This window comes from Lissotriton vulgaris, chromosome 4_1 (genome assembly GCF_964263255.1).
Source record: "Lissotriton vulgaris chromosome 4_1, aLisVul1.2, whole genome shotgun sequence".
Lineage (NCBI taxonomy): Eukaryota > Metazoa > Chordata > Amphibia > Caudata > Salamandridae > Lissotriton > Lissotriton vulgaris.
Window position 1 is genome coordinate 395411071 of NC_141691.1, and position 17763 is coordinate 395428833.

The window sequence follows — 17763 nt, forward strand, 5'->3', positions numbered from 1 at the left end:
CCATCTGAAAATGTTGTGGGCACAGGATGATTTTACAACAAGGCCTCTTCTGCTCCTCTGTTAGTTCTTTCTGCACGTCTTGCTTCTTCCTGCACTTTTCTTCGTCTTTGTGGACTTTTGTTGCTTCTTTGCCATTCTTGATCCTTCTCAGTCACGGTTTAGACCTAACCACTCCACAGAAACAACCCTTAATCGGGTTACGGAACATACTAAAATGGCTTTGGATGCTAATAAAGCAGTGATACTAGTCTAATTGGACCTGACAGCAGCCTCGACACAGTCTCTCATCAGAAACTTATTTTGCTACTGAGGGAGGCCGGTCTGCAGGGACAGGCACTTAATTGGCTGGTCAGTTTCCTTGACCAACGCACCCAGACCATCAACTTTGGTCCATGCCGTTCCCAAACCTTGAAACTCACTAAGGGGGTGACCCAGGGCTCTAGTTTGAGCCCAACTTTGTTTAATATCTATGTCGTCCCCCCTTGCCAAGGTTATTAGGGAGTACGGTTTCACTCCTTTTTCTTACACTGACGATACCCAATTGCTTTTGTCCTTTGATAAGGACTCTTAGTCTGTTGATCAGCATTTTACTAAAGGGATGTCAGCTATTGCAGAGTGGATAATGAACCACTGTCTGCAACTAAATGCATCCAAGACAGAAATGTTGTTGTTTTGTCAGCCCAGAATGTCTGGTCTCCTGGGTGGTGGCCTGCAACTTTGGGTTCTGCTCCTACTCCTACCTTGGTGGCAAAAACCTGGGAGTACGCTTAGATGTGTTGTTATCCATGAAGGACCAAGTGATGACCACAGCAGGGACTTGTTACCATACATTAAACCTTTTGCGCAGAGTTTTCCGATGGCTGCCTCTCTCTGTACGAAGAACCCTGATTCAGGCTTTGATCATTTGCTGCTTAGATTATTGTAATGGACTGCTGGCAACTGCAAATGTGTCCCTACTAACCAAATTGCAGATTGTACAAAATGTGGCGGCTCGCTTGGCCTTAAAAATCACCACCTCGCACCTCCTCAGGACCATTGCTACAACAACTTCATTGGCTCCCCATCCGCCAGAGAATTAATTTTAAGCTTTGTTGTCTCACCCATAAAGCTTTATATGGTGCGAGCCCCAGCTACCTGGCAGATCAATTTAAAATCTACTGTCCAAATCGTCATCTTAGATCGGAAGGTAAAAGGTGGCTGGTGGTTCCCCAGTTTAAGAGGTTTAGAACCGGAGGCAAAACAGTTGTCCATCGAACCTCACAATTGTGGAATACCTTGCCCAAGGAACTACGCAAATGCTCCAACTTACTCACTTTCAGGAAACTCCTGAAAACAGCATTGTTCAGAGCTTAAACCTGTCTCCCATGTTTATCTGACTTACCTGCTCCTATAGCACGGAGATACCCCTTCAGGGGTGATTCCTGCGCTTTACAAATCCCAATACAAATATTATTTTTTATTATTATTATTAAAGGGGTTTGTAAAGCGCCTGGTGACGCCTCCCGGCATGTCCCCGCGCTGTGGAGAGAGAGTCTAGGAGGGCGGAGAAAAAAACAGGCAGCTAGAGAGTGAATAGATAAGTCTTCAGCAATTTTCTGAAGGAGGACTCATTCTTATCTAGTCTGATGTTAATGGGGAGGGTGTTCCATTTATTAGCTGCAAGAGAGCGGAAGGACCTACCTCCCATTCTAGCTTTTTTTGTGAGCGAGATTTTAAGCAGACCCATTCCCCTGGAACGAAGGGATCTGTTAGGCTCATACGGTATAGCTAGATCGGACATGTAGGAAGGGGCTTTCTGATAGATAATCCTGTGGCACCAGAGAAGTGCTTTGAAAAGTATCCTCTTACCAATAGGCAACCAGTGGAGGGTGGCCAGGGAAGGTCTGGAAGGAGCTCTGCGGGGGAGTCTTAACACTAGGCGCGCAGCTGAGTTTTGCAAGACTTGCAATCTTCTGATGTTTTTTTCAGAAGTGCCCAGCAGCAGCACGTTGCTATAGTCTATTCGGGAGGTAATAAGTGCCTGAGTCATGGTGCGCCTGGAGTTCAGAGGGAGCAGATCCAGGGTGCGATTAAGAGTTTTCATGACTCCAAAGCACTTTCCTACAGTCTTTTTGACATGGCTGTCATAGGAGAGCTTGTTGTCTATCCAGACGATATACAAAATACGAAATATACGAAATACAAATACTAATGTCCCACCGGAGCTGGGGTTGCCCTCCCGCCCAAGCTAGTCATATCAATGGCGTTTGCAGTGACTTAAAGAAATCGTGCCCTGATGGGTAGGGAATATTAAGAAAGATATATAATAAGTTCAGAAGAAGGACCATTTTCTTGAGGGAGAGACGTCCCGCCAAGGAAAGGGGGAGCGATATTCAGCAAGCAATGTTATCCATTATAGCAGGTAGGGCCGTGCCATAGTTGGTTCTAATGGTTTTTTCCTTGCCACATAACACTGCTATCCCTAAGTAGCAGAGTTCCATATCACACTATGTTAATGGATAGTCAAAGGGAAATTTCCGAGTGACTGGGATAAGAGGGAAAGAATTGATTTACCCCAGTTAATTTTTATGCCTGACAGTCCTCCAAAAGAAAATCCCTCAGTATCCCTATTAAAGCTATCTTGTGGGTCCCGCAAGTAGAGTGTAATATCATCTGAGTACAGAGCTACCAATAAATGTCTAGTTGGATATCTGAGTTCATATTCATGATGATGTTGCCTTGCTTTGGCCACCAGAGGCTCCACTGTCGGAGCAAAAATCGATGGCGACTGCGGACACCCCAGTTGCGTACCTCAAGTTATTAGAAACTGCGCCAGCACCATTAACCTGCACTGTAGCTGCTGGTCTGCAATAAAGAAGTGCAATACACTCCATAAAGGCTAGATGAACCCCATACATCACAGGACGGTCATCAATTAATCCCATTCCAGCGAGTGAAATGCCTTGGTGGCGTCTAAAAGTGTTACTACTGTGGCAACGTCCACAAATAAGGTGCGAAGATTCCATGAGGTGGACTGCCCCAGGACAAAGCCCGACTGGTCTGGCTTGACCAAGAAGTTCATCAAAAGACTAAGATGGCTGGCTAAAATCTTGGCAAGCATTTTAACGTCACAATTAATAAGTGACAAGGGCCGGTAGGACTCACAGTTTTCAGGGGGTTTCCCCGGTGTGACAAGTGCAATTATCTTGGCCTCTCTCATGGATGGGGGTAGGTCACGGCATTCCTTAGCTTAAAGAAAGACAGATTTCAAAATCAGCTTAATCATGCTAATATATGTCTTATAAATGTCTGCGGGCAGGTCGTCACACCCAGGGGCTTTTCCAGATTGAAAGTGCATAATTGCTTCTCAGGTTTCATCATCTTCAATATCTGCAGCCAAAAATTCTCTTTGGGCATCGCTTAACCATCCAAATGCCACACCTTCCAGATATTTGTCAATATCTACACCATGCGCCAGGCGCACAGTGTATAAGTCTTCATAGAACTTGGAAAAGGTATGTAAAATGTCCGGAGTGTCTATAATGTTATTGCCGTCCCCATCTCATATATCAAGGATATCATTAGCGAAGCGTTGTTTGCGCATTTTGTAGCCAATGTGTGCCCAGGGCATTCCTGCTCCCCATATACCTTTGCCTTGGCCTATTTGCTGCGGTATAAGCCTTCTCTTTCGGCCGTTTTCCGGAATTCCATCAATGCTATTCTAATCAGCTTAGATACCTCTGGATTGTCCGATGGGCCCAACCAGATCTTCAGAGATGTAATCTCCCCCTCTAGTTTACGCAGATGGTCTTTAATGGAGCATAACACACCTCCACCCTTGTCAATGCAAATACCTCACATTGTCATTTTTATTACCTCCTGTTAGAAATGGGGTTTCTGGTTGGCTAGGGTATGCACCTAAGCCAAGCATAACCCACCGCTCTAGTCAAGGCAAGGGAGCTACACACCTAAGATAACCCCTGTTCACTCCCTTGGTAGCTTGGCAGAGCAGTCAGGCTTATTCCAGATGCAATGTGTAAAGCGTTTGCACAACACCCACACAGTAGTGACACACGGGCACACCACAAAAAAAACACACAAGGTTATATAAAAATATTCTTTGTATTGTATATAAAACACTTTAGACCATAATCACATAAATCACTGTGCCACTAGGCACGTGTCATCACTTCCCACAGATCATACATCACTTTGCCAATAGGGCAATTGTCATAACAACACAAAGTAGTGCAATCCAGTAACTCCTTGGAGATTGCATATATCACAAAAGTCGCCTCACGGTGCACATGTTACCAAAAACACCATCACTGAACACATTGGTGCCACTTCCTGACAATTGCAAGATATAAGTAACAACAACACATCAGGCAGGACATAAGGCCTTTTTTGTGAGGCATAAGGCACAGGAATTACCAGCATAACATGGACCCCACCCAGAGCCGCCCCTGCGCTCTTATTACAGGTTATGCAGTAACTCAGTTATCTTTCTGGTAGGCTTCCGGGCCACCTGCCCACCTACACCAGTGAATGCAGTCTTTTCTGGGAGCTCCTCCCAACTTTTTAGTCGGGGGCCTTCGTCAAGGTCTCAGCCCGTCACTATCCAAGATCCGGCACCCCCCAAGTACAAGTATTCAAAGGGAGGGAGAGGACAACCTCGCTTCAGGGGAACCCACACCTGACCTTCCCCACAAAGGAGATTGGCTGAAAGGCCGCTTTGGCCACGTTGCAGCTTTTCCAGGAGGAAAAGCTGCTCTCACTCTGTGCAACCAAACATGAATATTGCTCCCCAAAGGTCCACAATGGGACCACGGCCCAACAACACAAACTCAACTGCTGGCACAGATGCAGAGTAACGGGAGCGGCCGTGCCCACCCCCATAAACCCTAACTCACCGGGCCTTCATTGCCGCAATCTCCCTGAGACCACTCTTGGCACTGCCCTGGTCTCCTCATCGAGACTTAACACCAACAACCTCTTTTCTCTTCCCTTTCCAGGTGGGGGGGCGTAGAGTGGAGCCCCGGAGGCTCTGATTTCTCCTCAGGCAGCAGACAGCAGATTTGAGCCCACGAGGTTCTGATTTTCTTCCGGGTGCAGCCGGGCACCGCCTTTCTCTGGCATCAACGTTGCTCCAGCAACGTGGCAGACTCCTGACCGGAGTTCTTACTGCCTGCGCGCCATGGGACCAGGTAGCTCGGGCCAAGTAGCAGAGCCCCGGCTGCCGTTAATCAGTTAAGAGAAATGCAGGATCACCACAGGGAGAGGGAGAGCGCGTTGTCTACTTCAGCTCTCCCCTTCCGGCTTTATTACAGGGTGAGCCCCAGCCTTGGCAGCAGCCATCCACGCGCTCACCATGCACTATTTGTTGGCAGAAGGGGTCCAGTGCTCTCCAGGTGTTAGAGTTTGCAATAATCAAGGGGCATAGCAGCACTCCTTGGAGAGCACTGGGGGCAACAGAGCAGGAGGACAGGGAGTAATCCAGCACACAGGGTCCTTGTGGGCAGGTCAGTACAACAAACAAAGTCCCATGGTGGTTCCTCCTAGCAGCACAACAGCTCCTCCTGGCAATGTGCAATTTGTAGAGCCAGCAACGTTTGGTTACAAGTCTACACAGTGTCTTAATTCACTGGGTCACAGCCCTTGTACTTATAATCGTAAAGTCTTTGTTCTTCGGGGGCACTTCAAACTCTGTTTAGAAGTGCACAACACCCCCATTCATATCCCAAGCCCAGGTCCCAGCCACACTACAGGGGGGCAGAGACAGCATTGTAGAAGACAGACACTGCCTTATTCTGGTGCAGGTGCAACTGCTCCCACCACTCTAAAATGTAGACCAGTCCTATTCAGGTGCAAGGAAATCTCCTCCTGCCACTCTAAATGCAGCCAAAGTCCATTCAGCCTAGCACTGAGTCACCCAGGCAAGGCAAGACACACCTCAACCCCCCTTGTGACAGTCTAGAGTGAATGCACATCCCCTCTCTCCTGTCAGTCTAAACCAGATGGTGAATACGCATCCAGGCAGGGCACAAAGACTCATAACCCCACAGAAATGCCCAATTCTAAAGGTTTTATCAGGTTAAAGTGCCTACAATTAATTCTGTTTCAAAATAGTTAAACAAACATTATCAATATAATTTATGAGTGCCAAAACTAATGAACTCAAATATATGAATTTTATAAATCAATTGATAAAATCAAAAGTGAATAAATCAATCAGCAATTGGCGTATACTTTTTTGTAGAAATGTATAATCAAATAGTTTAATTTAAAGGCTACAAAATAATATTCACATATACATAAGTGAAAGAGATTGACAATCTTCCAGATAAAAATGTCTACTAGTCATTTATGTAGGTAACCTAATTAAAAGGCCTATTTTCCAAACAGAAATCTTTATTTAACATTCAGTAAAAAATTCCTATATAACAATTTATTCACGGAAAATGGATTAAACTGGTCGACGTTTTGGTCTTGTCATTTCTGGATGTGTTACATCTAGTAGACCATCTTCAGGAGAGAAAGATTCTTATGTGTACTGAAGAACTCTTCAAGACTAGATCAATGTAGGACCATGGTCCAAGTAGAAAATAAATGAATCGTAAAAACTTTTGCCATCAATCTGCCATGGACAAATCGAAGTCATAGAAAATTTTTGCCAGCACAAATTGGCATGTCAACAATGACTCTTAATTTGTTATATACAGATGGTGCAGTCTGAGTTCAGCATCGCGGCAGAGAAAGACAAAGCAGGTACTCTGATTGAGACACTAAAAGTGCCATTTTTAAAATAGTAAAGACAAATCCGCTTTCACCAAAAAGCATGATTTATCACTACTATTCCAAACATACCAAACATGACCACGCTACCCCTCTCATATCTCCCCAATGCAAACCTATGAGAGGGCAGCCTCACAGCAGAGAGAAACCAAATAGGCTTTTTGTCACTCCCAGGACATGCCACACAGTTAAGGCATATGCCCTACCTTTTACCAACACAGCACTCTGCCTGTAGGGCTAGCTGTACAAAAGGGGGTGGTGATGGACGGAGCATCTGAATCAATCAAACACTCACACCCAGTCAAAAGATCTGGGTTTAATCCATCACCGTTCTTTAGCCCACTCTGCCACCCCAGTTCAGACATGGCTATAGGCAAATCAGTCTGACCCTGTGCCTCATGGGAACAGTCCAGCCCGAACTGCCAAGCCATGTCTTCCCTTGACCGGAAACATGCTTCCGAGTTCCGGTTTCTGGCATTCCAGCCGTCTTCAGCCCAGCTTGCTTGAATCCAGCGGCAAAGTGAGCAAGGGACTCACGTCTGAGCATACCCTGCCACACTTATGGTGGCCAAAAGCGGTACAAAAGGGGGTGGTGATGGACGGAGCATCTGAATCAATCAAACACTCACACCCAGTCAAAAGATCTGGGTTTAATCCATCACCGTTCTTTAGCCCACTCTGCCACCCCAGTTCAGACATGGCTATAAGCAAATCAGTCTGCCCTGTGGCTCCTGGGAACAGTCCAGTCCGAACTGCCAAGCCATGTCTTCCCTGGACTTGAAACAAGCTTCCGAGGACCGGTTTCTGGCATTCCAGCCGTCTTCATCCCGGCTTGCTTGAATCCAGTGGCAAAGTGAGCAAGGGACTCAGGTCTGAGCATACCCTGCCACACTTATGGTGGCCAAAAGCAGTACAAAAGGGGGTGGTGATGGACGGAGCATCTGAATCAATCAAACACTCACACCCAGTCAAAAAATCTGGGTTTAATCCATCACCGTTCTTTAGCCCACTCTGCCACCCCAGTTCAGACATGGCTATATGCAAATCAGTCTGACTCTGTGCCTCATGGGAACAGTCCAGCCCGAACTGCCAAGCCATGTCTTCCCTGGGCCGGAAACAAGCTTCCGAGGACCGCTTTCTGGCATTCCAGCCGTCTTCAGCCCGGCATGCTTGAATCCAGTGGCAAAGTGAGCAAGGGACTCACGTCTGAGCATACCCTGCCACACTTATGGCGGCCAAAAGCGGTACAAAAGGGGGTGGTGATGGACGGAGCATCTGAATCAATCAAACACTCACACCCAGTCAAAAGATCTGGGTTTAATCCATCACCGTTCTTTAGCCCACTCTGCCACCCCAGTTCAGACATGGCTATATGCAAATCAGTCTGACCCTGTGCCTCATGGGAACAGTCCAGCTCGAACTGCCAAGCCATGTCTTCCCTGGACCGGAAACAAGCTTCCGAGGACCGGTTTCTGGCATTCCAACCGTCTTCAGCACGGCTTGCTTGAATCCAGTGGCAAAGTGAGCAAGGGACTTACATCTGAGCATACCCTGCCACACTTATGGCGGCCAAAAGCGGTACAAAAGGGGGTGGTGATGGACGGAGCATCTGAATCAATCAAAAACTCACACCCAGTCAAAAGATCTGGGTTTAATCCATCACCGTTCTTTAGCCCACTCTGCCACCCCAGTTCAGACATGGATGGGTATGCTCAGACGTGAGTCCCATGCACTCCACACCACTGGATTCAAGCAAGCCGGGCTGAAGACAGCTGGAATGCCAGAAACTGGTCCTCGGAAGCTTGTTTCCGGTCCAGGGAAGACATGGCTTGGCAGTTCGGGCTGGACTGTTCCCATGAGGCACAGGGTCAGACTGATTTGCATATGACCATGTCTGAACTGGGGTGGTGTGGAGTGCAAAAAAACGATGGATTTAGGCCCAGATCTCTGTACTGGGGTGAAAATATGACATTGTTCTGCATTCTGTCCATCAACTGTGGTTTTTGTAGGGCTAGCTGGCGCCTACCTTAGAGGTGACATATATGTAGTAAAAGGGGAGTTTCAGACATGGAACCACTTTACATGCCACGTCACTGTGGCAGTAAAACTGCGCGCTGCACTCCCTGCAGCGGCAAATGCCTGAGACAGGTTTGAAGGGCTACTTCGTTGGGTGTTGCAAGCAGCGCTGCAAGTCAACCAGTAGCATTTAATTTACAGGCCCTGGGGATTTGGGGTACCACTGTACAAGTGTCTTACAGGTAAATTATATATGCCCAACAGGTGTAGATCAATCTTGCCAAGTTTACAAGAGAGAGCACATGCACTTTAGCACTGAACAGCAGTGGTAAAGTGCCCAGAGTAATAAAACCAACGAAAACAGGTCAGAATAAGTACAGGAGTAAGGCATAAAGTTCTGGGATTTGATGACCCTGCAAAAATGGCCAAGTCCAACACCTCACAAACATTTCCACACATCCGGGGCAGAGTCTTTATTCCCGCCAGGAGTCTGAGGAGAGTAAAAACCGCTCCTGTTATCAGCGATATAACCTCAGGACCAATCCACCCCAAGCTAGATGCTCAGCAAAGTCCAATGGCAAGTTGGAGAAGGATATAACAACCACCAGGCAATACCTCCATGGTGACGACATGCCCTGGAACTACACCTAATGCATCCTCTGGCCAAGCGTGGCCAGAGGCTATATAGTAAATGGACAGAGATCACATGCAGATTTCTGGCTCACACTATAGCTCTGTGTGTGTGTATGTATGTCATTCCTCCAGTGTGGCACGCTCAGGCCTAGTGTTTGAAACGGGAGACCCTGTTACACATACTAACAAAAAGCATAAAAAACATAAGCGCTATGAACAACAGCTTCTTGCGTTGTGGTCATTCATGTTGTTTTTGTGCTCCCGCAATAGGATTTTTGATTGAACCGCCTTTTATTGCCAACCAGACATAATGCCCTAACATTGGAAATTTCAAGTAACAAGCAGAACGAGAAATGCCGGAAATGACACAGATTACTCAGAGTAGCGAAAATATCCCAAGTATACTGCTATTGGGCATCCTTACACTTCTGTTATTTCTTCTGGGTGATGCAAGTGATATGTGCAGCCACACCTCTCCTGACCTGAGCGGCTGCCATTGCAGAGATGCCCTTAGGCCCAGCAAGAGCACTGCTCTTTGAAAGAATGAAACATGAGTAAATGTAAAATCGTAGAATCATCAAATTGAGACATTAAAGGCCTTTTCTCGATATTTTGATATTGGCCCCCATATGGAAGGAGCTTGGTTGCTAGAGCCCTCCCTTGCCCCTAAGGGACGCCTAAATGTTTTGACATGCAGACTGCCTGGTCTATCCTGACTTGATTCACAGAACGCCAATGATAATACTTAAGCCAAGACCTGATGCAAACTCAAATGTCTTTCAGCTTTAGATCAGGTCCTTTAAGGAACACATCTCATGTTAAAATGATAGGAAAAAATATTTATATTTTCTAATTTATGAAATCATTTTGTAAATAATCCTAAATTACATGTATCAATAAGTGTTGTTGAAAGCAAATAGTGCAAAATTCTATATGCGACCACTGGGCAACTACATGCGCTACAAGCCAACGTGTCTTAGTATTTGAGCAGGCGTAGATTGCATTGTGAAGAGGGAACACAACCCGCAAAGATCCATAATCCAAAAAGATGTGAGACGTGAATGGCAGAAGAAGTTTTGCACACAGTTTCTGGCAAATTCAGGTATAGTGATAAGAGCTATTTTTTCAGATGTAAAAGATTCAATTTAGAGCCTCATAGGGACACAGGCTTGGAATTAACAAATCTGGCAGGTATCTCCCATCAAAATCAAAACATAAACATGCAGATCTGCAAATACTGGGTTCAAATTGTTATCTCCGATTCCAGGGAAACATCCACAGATATTTACTATGTGATTTCAGCGGGGGGTAAACGTCAGCAGGGCAGGCCACAGTGGATTACATTGTTGGGGAGGGGAGTCAGAAGGGTGTGTGGGCGGGGTCTGGAGTGTTGCATGCTTCTCCAGGCTGTAGCAGTGGGCAGGGTGAGGGCTGAGTAAGACTCACTCTGAACACAGTGGCTTTATCGAGTGCTGACTCAGGCCCAGTAACATTCCCTGTAATGGTCTCATGGAAGGGGGGACACCGCTCCGTCAGATGTATTCAGCCTCAGAAGCATACCCTGTAATGGTAGTCTAAGCGAAGGGGGATACCGCTCCTTCAGCTCTTTATGGTAGCCTAACTATAAAAGTTAATCTTATTTAATTTAGTAGGTTGTCAAAAACGACAGAACATTATGTTGCCCCATGTTATCATCAACTAAAGCTGTCTTTCACAAATATACATTGTTAACTAAATGGAAAAATATTACATTGCGCTTCTGCATTGTAAACAACGCTGTCGAGAGTTTGTATTTATTACTTGTCAGGTATGAGGATTATATTCTTATGAAACTGCTACCAGAGAAAATGTAACTAAGAATGAAAACAGTGTACATAAATTTACATTTCTGACATTTTTGTTTTTTGTTTTGTTTTCCAGCCAACTGTTCCAACGTTCGTGATTTTGGAAAATGTTTGGGCACGACAACAAACTTTTGTCCCGATAACATAGAATGTGCCTGTAAGGATCAGAGGCCATTTTGCAAGTATGTTGTTATGTATCATATTTATTTTTATTTTCACAGAATACTTTGCTGGTGACTGGCGGAAAAATATACAAGTACATCTCTGCCATTCTATAAAACCCACAATTGACCCCCTGCACACCACTTTACGTTGCAAACACCTACACACGCATCCATAACGGAGCCCTTTTGTAGCGGAATGATAATATTATAGGGTGCATTCATGCCGTCCACACCCCATAACACGTATTGTGTATCCTTATGCTCCAAATGTATGTCAGAAGCAAATTAAAAAGGATCATAATCTTTCTTCAAGATGATCCGTGAAAAGGAAAAATGGTGATCCCATTTCTTTAACCCTGCCACCCCATGGCTGTCCTAACTCACAATGCAACCCATTAATGAATGTCCCCTCGGATATGTTTGGATGCGTATTTCTTGTTTACACAATATGTAGCCAGGGGCTGAGCTTCCATTGGTGCAGGAGGTTCAGTGACACCGGGGCCCCGGGGCCTCAAGGACCCACTGAACCATGATTAGTGCTGTACTTGACAGTTCAAACAGTAGCTAGGGGGGGCCTTTTCTTTGTTGCGAGAGGGCCTATGACACAGTGGCTAAACTCTTGTCCATTACCTTGTAGTGTGCACGAGTGCAAAACTTTTACCCATAAAAGTATCTTTAATTTGGCACACAGGCCACTATTTATCAAGGCTTTGTGTCACCCATGTACCATGCAAAGAGGCGCGAGGGCGTCACAAAACCCAAGGGAGATTGATCAAGCCACACAAAGCCCCTTGCGTGGACCAGCATGGCTTGAAAAATCTAGAGTCACGCAAAGCAGCGTAAATCACCCCCTTGCATTACCCTGCCTCCAGCAAGCATTCCATGAGTGTTCCTACGTTTCCACCCACGGATTTTGGTGCATTCCCAAATTTTCCATTAGTGGTGAAACTGAGAATGCATAAATATACTACGCCTCCCCTGGTCAGGCATAACGAGGAGAAATATCTTTATTTCTCCTACTTTTTTCTTATCTCTAGGTGTTCTCCAGAACATTCTGCAGCACAAATAGAAATAGAAAAATGCCTCTCAGGGTTATTTTTGTGCAGGAAGGTGTCCCTTCCTGCATAAAAACAATCCTGCTAACAGTGCAGGCACACTTATGCAAGGGTGCCTGCATTTGCGCTAGGCAGCCAAAAGTGCGCCATCGCCAGGAAAGGACTGGAATGCGCTGTATAATGGTGAATATGGTGCTTTACTGCCCTTCCCCTTTAACATGGTTTGCTGCTTTGAATGAGAACTTGATAAACATTAGCCTCAGTGTTCAGGGAGCCAGGTTTATCTGTGGTCCAATCATAACCACAGTGATGAAAACCAAGCAAGCGATTTTCTAATACATTTCGACTGCTGTAAGAAGGCAACACCAGACTTAATGCATGCATTAAGCCACTGCGTTTGTATAATGATTGCTGTAAAATGTAGCATCTTTTATTACATTGCTGGTCGTTTCTATGAAAAGGTGGTCTGCTGAAGGCCATGTTATGTGAACTTTTTAGCCTGGGCCCCTGAAACCCTGGTGCTACATAGCACATCATTGTCGTAGCTTTGCGTATAAGTGATGATAGAAATGAAAAAGGTTCTACTGGTTAAAATATGAATGTTCTTCGTTCATTGAAGACATTTAGTGACTGTTTCACAAAATAATGAGTAACTTTACAAGAAGTAGGCTTCTGTGACTTGTGCAAAGTTGCTAAGTTTTAGGAATTCACAAATATCCCTTTCAATGTGCTCTTTGATCTTTGAAAATCACATGCTTCCACATGAATACCTATTCCTAAACAGTGGATTTCCCTCTTGCACAAAATCTGCCAATTTTGGATTAGGGTTTAGTGTTAATGACAGGTCGCATTTCGCTTAATGTCTTCTTCTTTTTTGAGGAGAGATTATACATGCAACCTCCCCCAGTGCCACACCACCATCCTCCTACTTGACTTAGAGGACAATGAAGGGGGCGCCAGACAAGGTACCAAAAGCCAACCTGTGAATAATGAGATAAAACTAGGCAAAGATGGAGGTATCTCGGCAGGGGAAAAAGCAGAAATTTGCATTAAAAGCCTCTCCCAAACAATAGTACAGAAAAGCTAAACTGCAACAGGAAAATGTGCAATATAAACAATAAGAAATACAATAGCAAACACAGAAATCCCAAGTATCAAGGGAAAGTAGGAACAAATAAAAGGAGTCCAGTGAGTGAATAATGCAATAAGGACAGATCCTTAAATGTTGAGAAGCAAGGGGGGGGGGGGAGATCTGAAACAGACTCTTAAATAGTGTGACAGTACTATGGACTATGGCCCGCATTCCCGGGAAGTGTTTTTCCTTCATTTTGTATTTGTATTCCTGACTTTGCCATAACAAGTAGAATGGTAACTTGCTGCTACACTTTGTGCAGTAATTCTTACTCTGTCCACTGGATGGCTTACAGACATCATTAGTTGTTCTCACTCCTTTTAGCGTTTTCCAGTTTTCTAAGAAAAATGGCTGGCAAAAGTTTGAAGGACTCGTGAGGTAAGTGGGAGGCATCAGCTATGACGGTATGGACGAGAGGTATGAGCAGGGACAAGCGTGATACTTGGGGTGAAGTGACGTGTCCTGTAACTTAGTGGGCACAGTGAACCGTCAACACAGTGAGTGATTCTCACAGCAGCAGGACCTAAAGCGAAGCATAGGGTGATTGGGGTGTGGCCCATGGTACCATCGAGGCCGCTGCGCCATGGCTGATTCTCGAAGCCATGCGACTCGAAAATGTAACATCGGGCGGGATGGTGTCCTGTTGTAAGTAACTTCAGGTAGACAGCAGGAGACTTCTTAGTAGTTACAAGTTAGGTTTATTAAGTCACAGCAGAGAAACACACCTCGCCAGCTCTGACCAGACCATCAACCGACAAGTGTTGAATATTCAAGTGCCACATAGAATGTATACAGGCATTCTGGGAGGCTAGTAGGAAGGACCATAGAGAAAGGTGTAATGACAGCAGGTGGCCATGTTGGGAGGAGAATTAGTTTACTACACATCCTCCTCCTTTATCTAGAAAAGACTAATGACCGCAGATGGCCATGTTGGGAGGGGCATATGTTTACTACACATCCTCCTCCTTTATCTAGAAATGTATTACAAACCCATCCTTCTCCTTTATAATAGAAAGAAGCATAAAGATAGAGAAGGCAAACGAGCGTTAAGAGGCAAAGAGTGTTGAGAGTGAAATGTGAGGTGAGACACACCACCCAAAACAACTAATAGGTATCACCACCACCTATTCCCCTTAGACAGACAAAAACAGGAAAAGTCAGCCTACTTTCTCCTGTCAGTCCTTGACCAGCAATAACACATAAAGAGACAGTTCACTTTCTTCAACCTGTTTAGCTCTCCAAGATGAAGATAAAGGTTAAACTGAAGCTACAATTTGAACTAGAAGTCCTGGTCTGGTTCTGTATCCCTCTAACAAGTTCCTGACCTCTTTCTTAAGTATTGGATCCTTTGCTCTGATTGAGGGCCTCAGAATTAGATTTGTCTTTGGACTCTAAGTTCAAGAAAATAATTTTTTCTGGATTTTCTTTTTTTTATGATACTGGACTCTTTATCTCAGTACCCGTTGCAGGAGCTTCTTCTTGGTTTTGAAAACACTGTACAAACCATGGAACAAGTGTCCCCTCCTGGTTCACAGACAAGGTTAAGAGCTCCCTGACCAGCTTCCAGATGTGGAACGTTAGACCCTGTTCTGGGTCCTCTGACCCACCTCTGGTCGCCATACCAGTCATGGGCTTTGCGCTCTCTTGGATGACCTTTGTCCAGTCCTTGTCCACTCTTGGAGGACCATTGTCCATTCCTAGTTGTGGGAAAACCTTTGTACTCTCTTGGATGACCTTTGTCCCCTGTTGGCCGACCATTGTCCATTCCTTGTTCTGGGATGGCCTTTGTCCATTCCTTTGACCTCTTATATTACTGGGACCTTAGTCCTCAGCTGGTACTTGAAGCTGTGTGTCCTAATGATTTCAGGGCCTTTGCCACCTACTGGTTCTGGGACCAGCATCTCCGTCTTGTTTCTCTGAAGCGGGCTCGCTTTCACTTAATTGAACTCTTTGCCCTGCTCTTGGGCTCTCTGAATATGACAGGTGCTAGTTGTGGGACACAATTTTTCGATGTATTTTGCGATACAGAATCCACAAGATACTCCTTTTAGCGCTTCTTCTGTGACTTTACTATATATATGCTATTGAACATCACCATCAAAACTATTTACTGTTCTGGTCTTGACTTTCATGGTTCTAGACTCTATGTCCTGGTTTTAGAACCTTCTCACTTTTACCCCAAATCCTTTAGTTTTGATGAGGTTTGCAAAAGAGATCTATATTGTGACCATCGCATTCTTGATTTTATAAAAATGAACCACACATACAATATTTCAAAAGTCCACAAGATGGCACTGTCGTCAAGGATTTTACACAGTTTCTTTCTTCAAATACACATACGAGTGCACAGAACAGAATATCCATTAAATTGTGGTTCCTATAATGGACACTTTATAATTAGGACCAATTGTGTGCAGACTGCCGTGCTGAATATTGTTGAGATCAAAGTTTCTTTGTGCAGCGTAAATGTAAACACTGGGACTGGTGGTGATGGCAACATGAGAAAGACCTTTGCGATGTGTGCACCTTTGTTGCAGCAGTTAAGCAGAACAAATGTGTGCATAACGTGTTCAGCACACACAGGACACATTTCCAATGTAGAAAATGATGGTGGCTGCCAGAATTAGGAAACAAAATATAAATGCGCTCGCTTACCTTTACTTTCGGCATGGGGTTGAGGAAAGGGCAGTAACTAGCACGTCAGAGCGCAGCACATTGTGGCATACGAAAGCTGAATCTTGGGATCTTCTGACGTGCGCTGTCTCATGAAACTGACCCGCTATTGAGATCACAAGCGCAAAGGAAAGCCCTTTGTCTTCACTCTCTTTTCGCGCCACACAATCACGAGGAATTCCTTTGAAACATACATTATGCAGTACACACTCGTCTATCTCCATTGCGTTGTGTTCGTGAGGTTCACGTTGCGCGATGATGCACCGAAACCTCTTCTCTGGCTGGGCAGTACGAACCAAGGCAACGCTGGATGCTCACGACGTGTCAAGAGGGACGCGCTGTCCCTCCACAAAGACTCCTGAAAGTTCTACGACGTCATCATTAGGAAAGGAACATTAGGAAAGGACGGATCGGCACGGAGACATGCGGGGCTCCCTCGCAAAAGGCAGGCAGTCAATCAAACTGGCAGTAAGCAACAGAAAACACCAAGAAAACATCAACTGGCTAAGAGACAGGTACTTGTGATTGATTGATGTTTCTCATTTTTCCTTAATCACGTTTTGTCATCAGCTGAGATGAGGGGTTGAAAGGTACTTCAGACTGTTCTCCGGTTACACGGTTTTCCTATTAAAGTTGCTGGCAGGAGATGGGGAACACTTGTGAGAGATTTCCTCTTATATTGGTTTAGAGGCTCAGGTTACTGATTGCTTTTTCTCACATTACCGGCGGCAGATGAGAAATAATTGCGGCTGATTCTATTTCTTCTTTTAAGTTACATTTTTTTTCTCCAATTGGTATCTTCTTATACAGTAGCGTTTCGCAGGTTATTGGTTTCTTTTCTTCTTACTTGTTGATGCAGTAGAGTTAGACGCCTTCTTGGGTTCTTGGTGCGAGATGCTGCTCGTGCTGCGTTTTTCTTCTTGGTCTCCCTCTGGTCTGGTCAGTCAAGATTGTCGCCAAAATGTTGTAAGTAACTTCAGGTAGACAGCAGGAGACTTCTTAGTAGTTACAAGTTAGGTTTATTAAGTTACAGCAGAGCAACACACCTCACCAGACCATCAACCGACAAGTGTGTAACATTCAAGTACCACATAGAATGTATACAGGCATTCTGGGAGGCTAGTCGAAGGAACATAGAGAAAGGTGTAATGACAGGAGGTGGCCATGTTGGGAGGAGAACTAGTTTACTACATGTCCCCCATAACGACTGACTACAGTATAGTGTGAAAACGGCTGCTTTAATGATACAGGTGCCCTGAAGGGTAAACCCCCCTCCGCCCCCAACAACCTTGCTCTATGCCATACATACTAATTATAAACGTTAGCCTCACTATGCATTTTATTAACTACCCCAAAAAAACTAACCCCTCCCCTAAGCAGCCCTTCCGAACCTAATCAAGCATAATCTAATCACACCCTCCTCACTCATAAATCCCTGCATCCATCTGTTTTGCATCCACCACTGTTGTGCT

At 45.1% G+C, this 17763-nt stretch overlaps 1 protein-coding gene across 2 annotated transcripts in view; it reads left to right on the plus strand.

Moving 5' to 3' along the window:
* LOC147718794 (uncharacterized) overlaps positions 1 to 17763 on the plus strand; it is a 121221-nt gene that overhangs the window by 17414 nt on the left and 86044 nt on the right. The window contains exon 2 of one of the 2 annotated variants that reach the window (XM_086918774.1): positions 11344 to 11449. In XM_086918774.1, coding sequence (XP_086774900.1) covers positions 11344 to 11449 — 106 coding nt within the window. Of the gene's footprint in view, positions 1 to 11343; positions 11450 to 16598; positions 16807 to 17763 lie in introns of those variants that run through there. The other variant, XM_086918775.1, reaches the window with a different exon arrangement.